General features: G+C 38.6%; 1 protein-coding gene across 1 annotated transcript in view; it reads left to right on the top strand.

Annotated features, from left to right (window-relative positions):
• Positions 1-19,302, top strand: part of LOC106516759 (metabotropic glutamate receptor 4) — a 228,961-nt gene that overhangs the window by 129,295 nt on the left and 80,364 nt on the right. The window contains exon 4 of the mRNA XM_014007266.1: positions 15,350-15,566. Within this exon, the coding sequence (XP_013862720.1) occupies positions 15,350-15,566 (217 nt within the window). The remainder of the gene's footprint in view (positions 1-15,349; positions 15,567-19,302) is intronic.

Raw genomic sequence — 19,302 nt, 5'->3', positions numbered from 1 at the left:
CACACACACACACACACACACACACACACACACACACACACACAGGCATTGGAATGAAATACTGTAAATGAGACAACTTTTAAGCATGATACAGTATTCATCTTCAGGTTATGCACCAAAAAATGGATTTTATTTAGAACTCATTATTTTTTTAGCTGCATCTTCTGAGTCAGTTTTAACAAACTGAGCCTGCTGATAATGATCATAGCTGCAAACTGACTAGAGACCTGAATGCATAAACTTACAGGAAGTCACCTCACATGAAATGTTATCAAACATGATTATTTTCAGCCACTGGTGGAGAAAGGACAAAAAGGGTTTTGCTCATGTGTGTTGGTGTTTGTTTGGTGTTAGCAAATTATAGCAAAAAATTTTGTATTATAAAGGAGCAGAATTTATTTAAGCTTTCATAAAGTAATTACAGAATGCATATCCACAAACTGATTAATGTTTGGAGTCAACCCAGTTTAAAATTACTGCCACAGCTTATCAGTATTCACCAACTGTTACGGTCCATATGTCTAGGAGTGACTCACAGGACGTGCAACATATGGAGTCCAGATGATTTAAGGTTAAAATGTAATAATTTAATAAACACAACCATCTATACAGAAAAAAAGAAATGGGAGCCCTGGCTAAAACAAACAAAAGAGGGAGAAGCCTCCAACCAGGGGCGATACTCTCACTCCGTGGTCCAGGATTCAACCCTGCAACCAAAAACCTGGAAACAAAGACAGTACAGACCCAGCTAAATGTCAATATGCTAATTAATAAAATGTGACATGACGCAGGAGCAAAGCTGGAAAACAGAACCAACAACAACCACCTCTCAGTCTTCCTTGCTTCTCTGGCACTCTAAAGCTCAATCCTTTTAAAATCCCGTAAGCCAATCAGAACTGAAAAAAAAATGACACATCAATTATGCTTTTGGAAAAGTGACACAAGGGCACTAGCACTGACAAAAAGAGCAATACTTTGACAAATTTACAAAAAATGAGCCGAAACTTGATGTGGTAGTAGCTTACAGTCAATCACAACACGTACTCCAAGATCCTAAAAGAATATGTGAAAGCCCACATCACAAGTGCATAACATTATTTTTGAGGTTAAGATCATCTGCATAAAATCATTTTATTTTGAAATGAAAGGCGATGAATGCTATTCTATTTTCAAGGAATGCCAGACCCTAGAATAATATGTTAGTTGTAGTTCAATTATAAAGCACCTACCTTAGATTAACACCACAAAGTGTTTCAAAATAAAAGCAAGAAAAAATTTATACATACACTAAAATACGGAAGCATCCATAAAACATAGAAAAATACAAGTAAAACTGCAGAACGCACTTTACAAAAACCTACWTAGAAAATATCCTGTTTATTAGAAATACTGTTTTTAAATGAATCATTTAAATGTGGGCTGCATACAAACAGGAGCAGTACATTCTAAAGTCAGGGTGCAACTGCTTGGAATGCCCAGTCCCCACAAGATTTAAAATGTGTGCGGGAAACCACCAACAACCAATGACCTGAAGCTACGAGATGGTGTGGAGTTAAATCATGTCAGGGCTATGTAAAAAAGAGTTTCTTCATGTAAATCTCTTAAAATAAAAACTAGAATTTTAAAACTAATACTATAATGAATCAGAAGCCAGCACAAAAATAAAAATGTGATGTGAGCTTGCTTAATGATCTTGCGGCCGAGTTCTGGACAACCTGAAGTTGATCTAGCTACTTTTTGTTAAATACGTGTGAACAGGCTGTTGCAATAGTCCAGACAAAAAAGAAATACGAGCGTTAATGATCATTTCAAGTTCAGTTTTTGAAAAGAAACATCTCATTTGTAATATGTGCCTGAGATAAATAGGGTCTAGTTAGTTGTTCAATGTGTTGTTTTATGACATCGCAGAATGAAAAATGATGCCTGAGTTTCTAAGACTGGACAGATCAGAAGGACCTACCGTAAAACGACATTGAACTGTTAAATTTGACAATTCTTATTTTCAGGAGCAGTAATTCAGTCTTGTGAGTTCAGTTGTCACTCAACCACTGTTTAACGTAAGCCAAACAGATATAGTACAAAAATACAAAAAGATTGTGAAGCGACCCTGAGAAAAAGAAATAATCTGTGGTTCAGAACTCTKTATCAAGCCAAACAGGAACAAGAGTTTGAAACATGGCAATGAAGCTGAAATAGAATGCRTAAATAATTTATGCAGAACACATATAGAAACTACAGGAGTCCCAGCACTGAAGGAAAGTTTGTGGACCACTGACCACTGCATGATGTTTGAAATAGGGCTGGATCAATGAATAAAGTATGAGTCTGACATAATGTGCAAGTCTTGTTCTGAATCTTCACAGAAATATTAAATCCATTTATATCCTGTGGCACAGCTTTCTTTCCACTGATGCTTTTTGAACCACTGCAGAAAAGAATGTCTGTTGCCTGGGGAGAGGAGATAGAGGAGCGCACCAATTCAGCATAACTGAATTAAAAAAAAGAAAGAGTAATTCATTGTATTACCTCCAACTACATTCAGAAATCTCATTATATTACACTTTTTCATGTTTCTTATAGAACTGTTGTGAATCTCCCAGAGCTTTTTATGTGAGATTCTATGTTTGCTTCAACATCAGTCAGGTGTTTGGATCTAAAACTGAACTTTAAATGAGGCTGGGTGAAGTAGAACTGACATAATAATTTAGGATAACCAGACGGAGAATTGGTCCAGCCTGAGAACTCACTGTACTTTTTACTCTTTCTTTTCAAATTCTGCAGTGAACAMGTGCACTAGTGTTTATGGAATTAATTACACAAAGGTCATTTAAATCATATCTCAAAGCATTTTAACCCTTAGTTGGAATGATTTGCATGTCGAATGCTCTATTAATTCAATTTATAATGGGAGAAGTAGTCACAGTTGTCATTACTAAAATGAATCATTCCCACTGTAAGTAAACATGTGTTGGGACAGCACAGAAGGTGCTTTAGGGGGTGAACTAGATATGCTGGAAATCATTGCATTCATCTGATACCTATCTGGGACCAAGGATTAAAAAAGGAACTGGAAAAGTCTTCCCTTGCAGGAGTGGAAAYAATATGTAACTACAGGAGGAAAGGCAGGTTTGCTCATTTTCTTGTAGAGATCCACAGAACATTCTACAGGGWGAGTCAAAAGTCACAGTGTTGGAAAAATATGCGTTGTTCAAAATGGTATGTCCGAATAAACAGGATTCAGTTGGATTTCTTCTTTAAAACTTTATTTTCAATCTTCCGACTCCAATCAGGTTCAAAGAACAGCACTCAGCACACAGGCCTCAGTCAGACCTTGGGCTGATATCAGGAAAACCCAAACACAACAGCGCAACTCTGCTCAGAAGCAGAGACTCTAACACCCTGACAACTTCTCTTTTACTATAATAATGAAWTGGCCTTATAATGTACATCTCTTCCTGGTACATCCCAGGAGACCTTTTACGTCAGACATCAGAACGTACTCAGTTTTGTTTAGTCTAAGAACACATGATAACATACCAACTCTTTGTCAGCTTCAACCTTACAGACTGAAATGATCTGAAATTATAAAATGCAAAACTGAATCTAATATTCAATTAATCAGTTACAAAATTTCTTCATATCCTCTCTTGACATAGATAAAATATGTCAAAACTATAAGAAAAAATTTTGAGAACTTTAAAAAGAGAAGCTATAACATCTGTTGTTACATCAGAATATTTTCAAACATTTCCCAACCCCAGATATTCAACTTTTAATCCTCCAAGACATAAAAATATTCATCATCAGGGATAAGACTCATAATGCTTTCTTTCCASTCTTGTTTCTTCTTCTCTGTCCATTTATTTTAATTCCTCATCCAAAGGTTCTGTAGTTTTGTGCGATAATCTGAACGCTCTTGTTCTCGTTTCACAGGGTCTTCAAAGCGGTCTCCGATCCTGTATACTTTTTTCTTGGATGTATGCTTTACATTCTCATTCTCAGTTGATGGTTTGTGTTCCTCAGGTGGAGAAGAAGTGCACAGTTTTTCTTCAGTTGTAGGCTGGGGAAATCCATTTTCTGGTTCCTCTGTTTGTGRTGAAGATGWATCCAGATGTTCTTCCAGTTCAGCAGCTTGAARTAACTCCCCTCTCTGTGGTTCTGGTTCAGCCACTTGCACRTTGTTTTCCATTGGTGTCTCAGTTTGCACCTGTTGTCCTTCAGCCTCAGATGTCAGCTGATCACTCTCCTGTTGTTTGGTTCCAACCGGAACTTAGTTCAGGAAATACTTCATGTTTGAAGCTAACTTGAATGCTTGAAGAGATGTTTTCATTCCCAGAAGAGATCAAAATTATCCACAAATCTCACAGAGTGGTCAACACAGGACTTTTCCAAAAAGCCATTAAGAACAAACAGTCTGCTGAATCTCTCAGCTCCTCCTCTGGCTGTGGGAATGGGCCCACTGAGGAACACATCCATGTTGAGATTTTTAACTGCATTGAGCAACWGAATAAAATCCTTCTTCAGGATTTCTGACTGTCGGTTCATAACTTCATCACTTCCTGTATGAATGATGAGCTTCTTCAGAGATGGATACTCAGCTGAGATTTCCAGAACCTTCTCTGTGAGGTCAGACACTTTATCAGCAAAACTCAGAACTTTGACTTTTTTCTTGTTCCAGAAGCCTCTGATCTCATTCACCATTTTATCTGTGATGATCAGCATTTCTTGATTCTTGAAAGTCTCTTTTTGGACTTGCTTTTGCTTTGAGCTGGATCTGGTCTCAGGTCCCTCTCTGAGGTCAGATAGTGAACTTTGTTCAGACTCACCAGCTTTTTCCAGTGGTGTGAATCTATTTTGAAGAAAGACTGCTTCATTTCTCTGGCTGTTWTCAGTTGTTTGATTACAGCCTGTCACTGCTTTCTTCTCCTTGCAGGTGGAGAAAGAACATTTCTCTGTAATTCTGGCCATTCGTTGTCATCTAAGAGCTGAATCCTTCCTGAGAGATTTTTTGGTCTGGCACAAAGAGAGTTCCATACAGTTTTACTCTCAGAAGCAGCTTCCATCTCCTCTCCATGTTGATCTCTCATCTCAGCCTTCTCATCCATTTTAACACATGTTGAGTTCTCCAAAGCATTCATCTCTTCCAGACGATGAATCTTGAGCTCCAACACCGTCACCTTTTGGAGAAGCTGGCAGAAATCCTCTTTGGAAAAGTAAGGAGGCATCTTGAAGCTTTTCTGTACTCACTCTCAACAGCTGATGTTTCAAAAATCTTCTCAGATTCTTCAACAGCCAAAAATAAAATCCAATGTTCTCTGCTTATTCAAGATCATCCATCACGTCGGGGTCACCAAATTGTTGGAAAAATATGCGTTGTTCAAAATGGTACTGTATGTCCGAATAAACAGAATTCAGTCGGATTTATTCTTTAAAACTTTATTTTCAATCTTCTAATTCCAATCAGGTTCACAGAACAGCACTCAGCACAAAGGCCTCAGTCAGACCTTGGGCTGATATCAGGAAAACCCAAACACAACAGCGCAACTCTGCTCAGAAGCAGAGACTCTAACACCCTGACAACTTCTCTTTTACTATAATAATGAATTGGCCTTATAATGTACATCTCTTCCTGGTACATCCCAGGAGGTGTTACCTTTTACGTCAGATGTCAGAACGTACTCAGTTTTGTTTAGGCYAAGAGAAAGAACACATGACAACATACCAACTCTTTTTCAGCTTCAACGTTACAGACTGAATTGATTAGAAAGTATGAAATACAAAACTGAATCTAATATTCAATTAATCAGTTACAAAATTTCTTCAACAGGACACCCTTTTATTTCCGAAAGAAAAAGAAAAATGACATTTCTGAATACCCCAGCAAGTAATGGGTGAGGTGAGCCTATCTTTTAGGCTATGTTCAGAACACGGTCACCATCTTGAAAGCTGCCATATTAATCAAAAGGGTGTCCTGTGACTTTTGACTCACACTGTAAATAGGTTGTTCATTTCAAGTTGCTTGTTCAAGCTTTTCCACCTTGGACAGAGAARACAAACTGCAATTTATATCCAAATAAATAGAAGCATGTTGTAAAATTATACTGTACTATTACCTCAAATCTGTTGCTTTGTGTCATGTTCAGTAATGCCTGGCAAGATTTAAAAATGCATCCATCTAGGGCTGCGTGGTAGATGCAGTACACGGTAGAAACAGTATGAATTTGGCCTACGGTGGAAATTTACCCTCTACCGTCCTATCGTCAGTTACATCATCACACCTGTGTGATCTTTCAKTAAAGATCTGTGGAATGAAAACTCAAATTAGGAAATAAACAAATTAGTATAACTTTGTTTAACAGTAATATAACATTCTGGCAACGATCTGTAAAAAAATCTTAAAAAAACACAGTTAATAAAATGATTGATTAAAACTGTTTTAACRTTCCAATGTGTTTTACAAGACATAAAGCTACTTAGATGTGAAACATTCTTGATACCAGATAAGAGTTAGATCCTGGGTAAAAGTCTCTTCRTGGAGCGTGAATCGTTCTCTTTATTCTCACTACATTGATCTGGGGAACAAAGGGTGGAGAAATCTCAATCGGCTTTATGACTCAGCACATTCACAGAGCCATTAGTCTCAGGGTCAGTCAGGCTGTGAAACAAGCAACCCCTTTTTTACATGGCTGAAGTGAGGTGAGGGATGGCAATGAAACTGATAAGAAGCAAATAAAAAAGGCAAAAATATGCAAAAATATCTCTTCATGTTGTACAGCAGGAAAAACGATGTAGTTTGGTTCACGATAATAGATGTCTACATGCACTGACTGGCTGCRTCACCTTGGATTTCTGTTCCTAACTGGACTGGGAAGTCTCACAAAAGTGCGTAAAACTCCAAAATACATGTAAAGAAACACAACTACATGTGCATTACATGCATTGAATGGAAGAGCAGCGATTTTTCCAGCAAGGATTGGCATTTGATTTATGGCGGAGTAAAACAATACACACTTCTATTTGGTTACAATAAAAGCAACAGCAKTGTGTCTTAACAGTACAAATGTGTAACTTTTTAAATAACAGTATTTAATTTGACCACAACACATTTCAACTTGGTATCTTTAAAACTCACTGAGGTATACACATTTTTTTGTAATTGCGGTGACCATGTTGAATCATGTTGACTCCGAAAGTTATGAATCTTATTTATATATTAATTTGAAGCCCATTTACTCAAGTGCTTCATAAGATATTTTGGTAAAAAAATGAAATAAAATGAAATAAAATAAAAAGAGGTAAAACATTACAATCCTCATTTGTCTTTCAGTGGGCAATAGCTAAATTTGGCCTGTGTTATCAGATCAACATGAGCGAGGTCATTAGTATTCTTTGTAAATAAATGATCCAGTCCGATAAATTATATTTTAAAATTTTAATGACATGATATGAAATATTTAATTAAAAATGCCAAGCAATTCAAGCAGACTTGAAATATCTCCTGTTCACAATTATTGTCGCTATAGGTGAAAATTTACTTTCTGAATCAACTTCTAACAGTAACGTTTTTTTTTTTTTTCCTGAGCTGCAATAAAGGAAAAGGTTCACAGCATGAAGGAAGGTCTTGATATTTACTGCCTCGTTCTCCTGGCCTAAAAACTATTCAGAACTTATGGACCCTTCTCAAAATTGACATTTACGGTGGAGGAAGACAACACACCTCCCTAAATAGCATTTAGGAGCCTGACGTTTCTGCTTCGGTGAACATAGATTGTGAGGAAACCAGGACACTGACAGACTCCATAAGGCTTATGGCTGCTGTGACAAAAATCACAGCAACATTGCTGACAGATTTCTGAACTATAAGGAAGTAAATAGATAAACAAGTAATTAAAAATGATCCACATTCCCACATCTTGTGTAACCTGCTGTTAAGCTTTGGTTGGGCACTGTCACATTGACTCATGTAGAACCAGTTTTGTTTTAAAAATACACCTTTTTTTCCTGCAACATTTTCAACGACTCACTAAAGCTTTCAAATGTTCTGCAAACACTGCAGATGTGTAATATTCCTGTACAGGTCTAATGAGCATCATTATCGCTGCATTGATGCAGCGCCAAATGAGCTCAGTGAATTTTTAAAAAGGCAGTTATTTAAAGAAAGAGATTTCCACGTTAAATCTGCATCAAATATCTGCTTGAAACCCGCCTTGCAGCAATTAAGCACATTTCCAAAGCCCATTAGAAATTAAATAGATAGTGCTGGAGTGAGTTTTTGGGAAGTGTGAGTTAAAAAGGGTCTCCATAAACTTGGGGAGGGGAGGGCATTATTATTATTATTATTTTTTAGGTGATTCTCTGTGTGGAGAATTTGAGTTGTGAAAAACAAACATCAAAAACCAGGAAGCTCAGATGGTTTAGTTTCAGCTTGAACAGATGGTAAGTGTGCACAGCATCAATAAAATGAGTCAGTTTAGACCAACATCAGATAATCGCTGAATTTGCCCGTGAGTATACCGCAGTGGCATTTCCTTTTTATTTACTTCCAGTGGGAAATGCTCCATGTTGTGGTTAATACTATCAACTCACAGTGAGACAGTTTCCTGTTTGAATCCCATCCAGGATATTTTTACGTGGAGTTCGTATGTTTTTTCTGGAGCATCGGTGGGCTTTCTTCAAGTTTTTTTTTCTACCACAGTCCTAAAACAAGCATGTTAAGTTTTTTGTGGATTCTAACTTGCCCTTAGGAGTGAAAGAGTCTGTGTGGATGCATATTTACAACACCATGGGGAAATTTTTCTGGACAAACAGCCTTGTGGGGACCCTATGCTCCTTATTCCTAGTCTGTGAATCCTGTTCATTGACAATGGCAATAAAACTGATTCTGATTAAACCAAAGCTTGGCACCCAYGAGTCCAGATGTAAATTTTGGATGGGGGGTTAGGTTTAGAACTAAGGTGTGAATTGAGTTTAGGCTAGATGTTGGGTCAGGCATGTGCTGGGGTGATTAGGTTTTGGGTTTCAAGTAAATTATTTGGAATAGCCCTAATCCAAGATGGCCGCCACAGTCTACTGCAAAACCAAATGGATCTAACTTGTTTTCATATAGTAGCAATAGAGCAAAATCCTCAACACAAACTTTGATTGCTAGACATTTTCCACTTTCTTTTTATTTAAAACATTTGCAGTTACTGTTGGTGTCAACCCTGTCTGTTAGCAAAATATCTCAAGAATGACTTGAAAGATTTTAATGAAACAAAATTTTCACTTCAGTAGATATCTAAAACAGATTAACTTTTGGGATTGCCCCAACACAAGTTGGCCACCACAGTTAATCAGCCGACAATGGTTTTAACACAATAGATGGGATAACGACATCCCCACGATATTTTCTAAGAGCTAACAAATCCTGAGAGATCTCACAATATTGATATTATTTAATTACAAAAAAATGTTGACAAGGATTAGGCAAAACAAAGCAGTATTTACAGGACTGGGATTGACAATTAATGAGTGTGAACAGRTGTGCTGATTACAAATGGACAACAGGAAATTTGTGAGGAAAACACATTAAAACAATTTATGCAACACATCTTGTTGCAATGAAGGTACAACAAACTCAAAAAGAGAACATAACCAAAACACATGGGATTTTTTAAAAGTATATGCAGGAAACATAAAACAGGAATCAATAGACTGTGAAAAAGATTGAACTAAAAAAATATTAATAACAGGGATACTAAAACATTAGAAAATTTAACCTCACATTTAAAATGAACAGTACAGGTTGTATTTTCACAATCAGCAGACATGCTCTTTACTGTTTTAGTTATGGTAAAGAGTGAAGGGGAGTGCTGTACCAGTTTAGATGGTGTTTGTAGATGTTGCTAATGCACTGGGTGCACTGTAGGTACTGTATGTTCCAGGAGTATAAAACATGCTACAAAGAGCTTTAGAGAACTTTTAGCAGATCAAGGTTTTGGTTGTTTGTTGTTGGAAATTTTGATTCTGATGCTTCTTTCAGGTCCAATTCCCACTTCTAACAAGGCTGTTTAAAATCAAGAGTTAAGTGACRATATTGGAAAAGAATTAGCACCTCATGTTAAGATACAGTTCTGTGTCAGACAAGGATGGATTACCCACTGTTTTTATTGTTGCCTGAAGTTTTGAAGTGTTACAGTCATTTTTATAAGAAGGAGAATAATAAAASTTAGATTTAACAGGCAGATAAGTACTTTATTTGCAGTGATGAAAATATTGAACCACAAGCCAAACCAAACKTAAGAGCAAAGCTCAAATGTGGTAAATGTGGTCCCAAAGCTGAGGATGGTGCCTTACAGTAAGAACAAGATCACAGGTATAAGCAGTCAACAAAATCTGTTTGCAGCTGCTGCCTGGGATAACCCCTGAGGTAAACAGAAAGWCTTTATTATTTGGAATGGCTGAGGCTAGAGCCTTCATTCAGTCACATGAAAGAAKAAAGTTAATGTGGCGTAATACCTTTAGGTTACCTCATGAAGGCCTCTAAAGYGTGTCCCATTTGAATAAAGCAAACCCAAAGTGGGCCTATGATACACTGATGAGAGTACGTTCCCAGCTGGCCTGGGAGAAGCTTAGTATTCACCAGAAGGAACTGGGGGACTTTCAGTCACGACTTGACAGCAGAAACTCTGTAYGCTGTGGGCATTTTAAAATACAAGATTGAGAAGAGAGCGTTGAGGGGAAAAGACTGCTGTAAGTTTTATACACGACATTGTCTCATAATTTATTCTAAAACAGTGTTCTATATCTTGCAAACAAATAAATATAACAACCTTTTCCACTCTGACAAAAAACTCAAAAAGTGAAATGTGGGTGCAAACGGCTGAAAGGCTCATTTTCACTGTGTGCTAGAGCCCGAAAATATTCTAAATTGACACATCATTAACACCTTCCAAACACCTTTGCACAACACTTCACAGACATCCTGCTGGRTTTAGCTTTATGACGTCAAAGAGTGCGAGGAAAGTTTCCACTTGTATCACTTCCAGCAGGGAGTGAAACACAGATGTTAAAAAAGAAAATCTGCCTACAATCAAAGCAGATTTAAAMTGAACAAAATTGGGTGTTTGAAGGTATTATACCAACAAAGTCAGCTTAGAACTGCTGGTCTCCAGGGTTCTGACTCAACGACACGCTACAGACCCTGTAAAGCATTCCATGGGGACAAATGCACCAAGGAGTTTCTCTAATGTGTGTAATTTAGTGTTCTCAGTACATGAACAGATTAAACAAGCAGAGCCAGATCAACACAGGACAACTGGGGCATAAATGCTGCTTGGACGAGGAACAGTGTGATGTCCTGAGACAAATGTATTCAGGAGGCCGATGTGCAGCATGCCCCCAGTCCATTACCATGCACTCAGTGTATCTGGCTCTTCCCTTCTTTGAGGAAAAAATGAGTTAATAAGGTTGTTTTTGGCTTGCATCACAAGTCATTACCTAACCACCCAGGAAAAGACAGTAAGACAACCTGTCCTAAGCCTTCATGATGTCATCGTATTTTACTAAACAAAGAAATATAAAACATTTATTAACTCACTGCCACAAAAGGATTTTTACCCAGAGGATCTGTGCAGTAGAAATAAAAAAAAACCATCAGTGTTGGGTAACAGGAGTTGTTTAGAGCTGTAGGTCACGGGCATGCATCGAACAGCTGTGGTCCAAACACAGGCTGTAGCAGAGCTAGCTGGATCAGTGCAGAGCAACAGCTGACCAAATCAAAGACCTCCGCTGTGCAGAGAGAGGGAGAGAGAGRAAAGGATGGTTTTACTCTCACAGCAGTCAGTCTGCTGTGTGCAGAGAAAATACTGGTAAAGCAGGACGTAGGCTGACTTAGATGTGGCACAGCTGGGTGTCCAAACTATAAACAGGTATGTTGATAAAAAGAGTTTAAGTAAGAAAGCAGGCATTTTTTGRCAGAAATTTTGTTATTAGAGGCTAGAATTAAAAACTCAACCTATGTGTTCTAATGTTCTATGCATTTCTTTAGGTTTACTTTAAAAAGATTAACACATTTTTGAGTTTACATTTCTCATAAAGAAATGTAAAGTGTGTCTCAAATCAGGAGGTGCAGCCCACATGGAGCACATTTGTAGGCTGATTACATCACTGCACCACACAGTAAGCTGTTTTGTAAAAAAGCCTCCCCGTGTGGCYTACAAATGTGGCATACAAAACCCTGAAAATGTAAGCTGCATCTGAGTATCCTACGCGGCCAATAAAATCCCAGGATTCATTGTGCCATTAGCAGACTAAACTGGAAAACGAAGATGGTGGAGTTTGGAAGTGTATCACGGGCCAAAGAATTGCTTTTTAAATGTTTGATTAGCAACTTAACTGATAAAATTTATGCTGCAATGAGATGTTCAGTAAAATGCAATTACAAGCACTGATAGTAGAGCTAAAACAAATTTGTTAAAGTTTTTTCTTTATTTACTTGTAACATTTTAAAAACTACGTTGAATTTTATAAGTTATGGTCTTTTTAAAAGTTGTACCTCCTGTGAAAAGATGTACGGAGCCTGCGAGGTGACATGGCAGATTTTTTTTTCTTTTGAGTTCCCACACAATAGTATTGCGTTACCTCGCAATACCTTTTGTCTTCCCTCACAAAAGTCGTTTATYACTGTTGTGCCAGCTGGTTTACTAACAAATTCACATGTTCACCATTTGTAAGTTAGCCTACTCTTTTAATTCATCTTCAGAATGAATATATCACACAGCCACGCATGGAAGTATGTCATATGTTAATATTTTAACAGTGCAGCCATGCAACATCAACGTCAATTCATGAACTCGTGGCAACACATCCTGTTTTGGTAACTGGATATTTCAAAATAAAAGTCTGATTTAATTCAGTTCATGTACGAAACAAACTTTTGCATGGGAACGCAAAATAATTTTGCGAGGGAATGYAAACATTTGTGAGATAACGTAAAAAGATATTGTGAGGTAACACAAAGATATTGCAAGGTAACGCAATAGCATTGCSTTGGAATGCAAAAGAAAAAAAATCCCCCCATGTCCCCTCGCGGGCTCTGTAAAGACGTTTGACTTCACGTTCTAAACATTTTAGGCTGAAGGAACATGATATAAAATGTAACACCATGGTAATTGGGTAGTTCATGTGCACACAAACGCATATYCAAGGACTAGACTCATTTAACAGCTGTTTCATGCAGCCTAACTGGACTGCAAAAGGTGTGACCTTCATGGGCTGTTACCCCTCTCTGGAGTCACAACCATAGAATATCTATTCAGTTAGGAAAACACAGCTCATAAGCAATCACAATGTTTTTATGCCCTTATTTCTTTCCAAGCATGTGCCCTCACATAATTACCAGCTCTGGAATGACTCTTGAACCTCATCAGATTGTAAATACATTCTAGAAGATCTGGCTGCACTAGAGCAATAGTACATTCATGGGTATCATGTCTATGTTGTGGATGGCTGTGGGGGAGTGGTTATGGGAGTCATCCTGGAACAAGTAGGTTGCCAGTTTGATACCCCACTCCAGCCGTCTTGATACTTCATGACACTTCACCCACTTTACCTACTGATGGTGGTTATAGGGTCTGGTGGTGCAGGTGCCTCTGTCAGTCCAGGGCAGCTGTGGYTACAATGTATCATCAGTGTGTGAATGGGTGTGTTATGGCAATATTTGTTTAACAAGGACAGAAATAYGTGGTCCAAGAATGAAGGTACTCCGTGAGATGATCAGCTGAGTTTTATTGCAACAACAGGAAACACAGAGAACAACCTGGCCTGTCTCTGTGCCTCTGCTTCTCTCTGTCACGGTCTCTCCACTGTTTCTCGAGAGGCCTCATATATATATTAACAAACACCATTATGTCATCTTAGCAAGATTTGATACAAGGTCAATGGAAAACACAAAGATAAACACAAGTGATATCTAAGAATGACTGTTGTTAGCAAATCTTGTTCTGACTTTAATCATTCTATCTGCAGATGAACAGCATGTCATGAAAACCTAGGTCATTAAAGGATGTCACAAATTACTTGCTTAAACATAAAAGTATTAGTTCCAATACAGTTGTATGAAGTGTAAAACGCTTAGGGACCCAATGGGGCTTGGTAAAGCGCCATACATACCATTTACCATGTGAGGTTGTCTCTATGACCATGTCACAATCATGGGTGTAGCCTAGCCAGGTGGCCAGATTTGTTTTATGTATTGACAACAACCAAACGAAASAAAGCATGATGGTAGTGATGATATACTGTAATCCGTGCAATTACATTTCTCCTAGGATCACTCCATTGAGCATCATGGGTAGCCCGCTGCTTTCTTGATTCACATCTAAAGTTCAAACGCCTTGCGAAGAATATACACTATCTGGCAGATTTTTATTTTTTTTATTTTTTTGTATTTCATGGGTGATCATCTATGAATGTAGTCTAATGACAAACCCAATCACAAACCACTTTTTGACAGAAGGATGGTTGTCTTTTTGTGTCAACAAAACAACTGCTGCATACAAAGGAATAATTCTGACCCCTGAAGGAAAACACTCTGATCCACAGAGATCCCAATACTGGAGCCTTTAATAGATCTCTTGCACCTTCTGTCTCTTTCTTATGATGCATACACAAAACCATCAGCATAGGGACTGTGAATGTCAGAAAATGTGGTCAACACTGAATCTGAAAACAATTGAAACGTCACAGAAGCCGAGATGACCATAAATCCGAAACAATATTAGCAAGCAAGTTTAGACTAGTTTTCTCCTAGAGGTGGCAGAAAAACATCTGCAGTGAGACTGAGGACAAATGAGGTAAATATTTCTGAACTGTCAGATGTGAACAGAAGCTACATCCAAAAAAATGTTTTGTAGGACAAATTGCCACTTTCCTCAGTCCCCACAGGTTTCCTATTAGTTTAATAGTTTTTGTCTTCAATTTGTTTTTTAATCTATTAGTTATAATATAATTGGTTTTAGTTTGTTAGGTTTTAAGTTATCTTAGCATATTTGAGGATTTTGACAATAATAGGATCAAAACTATATCATTTTCACATTATGCTCAGTACAAGAATGAACAGATTAGCGTTAGTTGACTGTGTAAAAAATAAAAATACAGTTCAGAGGAATCACAGCAATGCCTGTGATCATCAGGACTATTTAAAGCAACAGYGGGCCAAGTGTAGAGGGTGAGAAAGATCAGCAAATGCTGGGTGTCATTATGTTTTTTGTAACCAAAGAGCAAAACTTTCTGGCTGCATTTTAAATGATTTTGCACACAATATTTCCATACTTCACCATGTGTATCTCCCACTGTCTCTGTTTTCTAGATCCCTCAAGTGAGTTACGCTTCCACAGCCCCGGAACTGAGTGATAACACCCGCTACGACTTCTTCTCCCGTGTAGTTCCTCCAGATACCTACCAGGCACAGGCTATGGTAGACATCGTCAAAGCTATGCGCTGGAATTACGTCTCAACGGTAGCTTCAGAGGGAAACTATGGAGAGAGTGGCGTTGACGCATTTATTCAAAAGTCTAGAGAGGATGGTAAGTCTCTTTAAACATGTGCACAAGCGTCTTTAATTTTAAATGGATATCACACCAATTGTTGTAAACAAGTGTTTTAAAACTGTCATTTAAATTTAAATGCTGCAATGCAAACAGATTATTTTGGCAGGAACTGATGTTATATGAATGTTATCATTATATTAAATAAAGCTACATGGAGCTTATACAGACAAATTAATAAAAAAACAGGGAGCTATCTTCAACTTTGTGAGGAACAGACCCAGACAGGTTCAAAAAAGGAACAAAAATATTTGTTAAATAACAGAAAATGCGGTAGAGGCAGCTCAAAAATCACTTACAGGTTCTCAAAAACGCAGGCACGAGGGATACAAAGCTCAGGAACAAAACACAACAATGATCCGACACAAGACTGAGACAGGACAGGGCTTAAATACACTGAAAACTAATGAATGAACAGAAAACACCTGGAGAGAAGCACAAGGGTGATCATCAAGGTAATGTGGGGCAGGTGAGCAGAGACACAGGGGAACATAGAAAACCAAGGAAAATGAATACAGACTATGACAGTAACCCCTCTTAACGACGGCTCCCGACGTCGAAAAGGGAGAGGCACAGGACATGAGGAACACAAACACRAGACAGGGGAACTCGGGACAAAAAACACAGAAGTCCAGGGGGACGTCCAGAAAACTGTCCAGGGAGTGCCCCCGCCACCGCACGAGACCCAGCAGGAAGCGTAGCAGACACAAGGCCACAGGAGGAGACGTGAGCAGACTGGGACCGCCAACTCAGGAGACTCAGGAACGTATTCAGATGACCCAGCAAACTCAGGAGAATCGGTGACCCAAACAGTCGGTTCGGGCAGCAAAGTCCCAGACAGCGCAGCAGCCGGCCCAGGAAACACAGAAGGGGTGGGAGGGTGGGCGTTCAAATGCTCGGCCAGAAGACGCCGAGTGTACTCACAGACCCTCCGGTGGCCAGGCAGGAGCAGCAGATCGGGACGCCTCAGCAAGACATCCTCGATCTGCTGGCAGAGGAGTCGTTTTGCCGCATAGGTGGAGGACCACCGGAGGATCATGAGTGATCCAGTGATCTGAGGGCTTGTTACCTCATCCTCCCACGGCGGCAGAGACAGAACCAGTTCTTCACAGGCAGGTGAAGCCAAACCAGTCATGTGTGGTTCAGGCGTTGGTGAGAAAAAAAATATCTGCCTTGTGGAGGGGCAGACCATAAAAACCCTTGCCTGCAGGCTGGGTGCGTGGTCGGATCATTATGTGAGGAACGGTGGAGGAACAGACCCAGGGCGCAAGCAGGTTCAAAAAAGGAACAAAAAGATTTATTAAATAACAGAAAATGCTGTAGAGGCAGCTCAAAAATCACTTACACATTCTCAAAAACGCAGGCACGAGGGAGCCAAAACTCAGGAACAAAACACAACAATGATCCGACACAAGACTGAGACAGGACAGGGCTTAAATACACTGACAACTAAAGAATGAACAGAAAACACCTGGAGAGAAACACGAGGGTGATCATCAAGGTAATGTGGGGCAGGTGAGCAGAGACACAGGGAAACATAGAAAACACTAAACCAAGGTAAATGAATACAGACTATGACAAACTTAGGCAGTCCTATTGATTTAGCTTAGACAGCTTCATAGAAAATGAAAATGTGGGAAATTAAAAATAGTTCTATAATGACAGTTTTGTTTCTGTTGTCAGAACAAGGTATACTAAAAGATGCTTACTTTTTCAATATTAAATGAAAAACATTATTTTTACTTTGATTTGTAATTTTCTGGCCATAAAAAGTGAAGCATTTTTTTCTTCCACACATACAAGTACAAGCCATAAAAAACACTGCTTTTCGTAATGTTTAATCAGCAAATCCACCCTCACCATCAGCTACTGTAACTGCTGCACATTTTTCATTGAAATGTTGTATTACATATGAGTTATGCCAAAGTCTGACATACTTCTCTAAAAACTGACTTTGCAGTTGTGATCTCACGGGAAAAAAACATCAGTAATTGTTGTGTACAGTAAATATTTGAGCTGAATTGGAGTTTCAGATGTTGAGGAAAAAGCCACAGTGTATAAAGAAGGCTACAGAGCTCACCGGGGGACATCATGAGGAGATAGCGCAGACGATACAGCTTTGGGAATACAGTCAGTTTGGTGCAAGAGACAGTCTGCTCACACTCCGTCTGACCCCAGACCTTTTCTGTAGCTGAATGTAATCACTACTGACATGTCCAGTACTCTCTGTGCCACTGCATCCCCGCCGTCCCCTCCTCCCTCATGCCTGCAAGCCTGAAGCTGCTGCCCATCATCAGTCATGCTGGAGAGGAGGCAGCAGCAGATTATTCTTCCAGGAGAAACCCCCCACAGCCCCTAAGTGCAATCAGATCAGCTACCTTTTGGTTAACCAGTCTATAAAAACCACTCAAAACATCACAGCTAAAACTTCGGCTTTTGAAACATTTTCCTCTTTATTAATTCTAACTTTTGGACAAATTATCCCCAGGTATGATACATCGTTGTCCTAATTAGTGTTACAGGAAGGCTGGAGGGTATACCAGGAGTAAAAAGACAAGAGATTGTGTTAATAAAAAAAACATAAAAGCATATTCTGTACAAGTGAAAGCGGTCAAACGTTTAGCTAATCCACAAAGGCAGTGCAATCTGTGCACATCTTATACGGTACATGAAAATGTTTTCTTTTTCGTTTTCTGCTGTGAAAACTCTGCAGGTTAACTTGTGCTCCAGGCTGAACTCACACAGCTTCACAAATATTTCAACAGCCAATGTTTGTCTTTTTGTCAAGTGTCTGAAAACTCCTTCAGTTAATTTCCATTATAAGTCAGCACAGTTATGTTTTTCTTTTTCTCTATTTTTCTTTTTTTTTTTATAAAAGAGCTCTGAGTTGAACATGAATACTTTAAACCCTGAAAAGCTTTAATATTTTAAACTTTTCAGTCTGGTCCACAGTTTGGTGTATTTATATTTCTTTCTGAAGCAGTATTTTATCTGAACAAAAGCATATGAGTATATTGTGCAACTGTTAAACTTCTGATTTCTGGTCAGATCCTATCATAAATCCACAAAAAATCAATAAAAAGTTAAATATCACATGACATTTATCCAATATCCATACCCACTTCACAGTGTCACAGTTGCCCACTGTTGAGGGGTGGGTACACCCTAAGACTGGCAGGTCTGTCAGCGAGACAAACAAACATTCACTCTCTCYTAGGTRCAATTTAGAGATACCAGTCATGYTTTTGGTCTGTGGTCTAAAACCAGAGGACTCACATAAGCAGGGAGAGAACATGCAAACTCTACCCAGAAAAGTCCCTGGCTGGGATTCTATCCAGCAACCTTCCTACTGGGAGGCAACAGCTCTACCAACTGAGTCACWGTGCCACCMACCACACTGTAAATGAAGATTATTCTAAATGTCTAAAATGGGATTTTGTTGCATTGCATAATRTAATACTATTTACATACGGGAGAAAATTTTACATAAAAGTTCAATCATCACATACATGCTTGACTTGATTAATGCGTTTTGATGATTTACCTGCAAATATCAGTTTTTAAAATTTATTTACCTTCTTTAAAACCATTGTGTCATGCATGTTTGCGTACTTTTTCAAGGTTCTCCCTCCTTTTGCACTTTTGTTTTTATCCCATGAATAAAACAGATGGTATGACTGCAATATATATAGTATACGTATATGCTGTATATATA

Source organism: Austrofundulus limnaeus, unplaced genomic scaffold (assembly GCF_001266775.1).
Source record: "Austrofundulus limnaeus strain Quisiro unplaced genomic scaffold, Austrofundulus_limnaeus-1.0 Scaffold41, whole genome shotgun sequence".
Classification (NCBI taxonomy): domain Eukaryota; kingdom Metazoa; phylum Chordata; class Actinopteri; order Cyprinodontiformes; family Rivulidae; genus Austrofundulus; species Austrofundulus limnaeus.
Note: the sequence above shows the minus strand (reverse complement) of the source record. Positions and strands in the feature narration are given on the sequence as shown.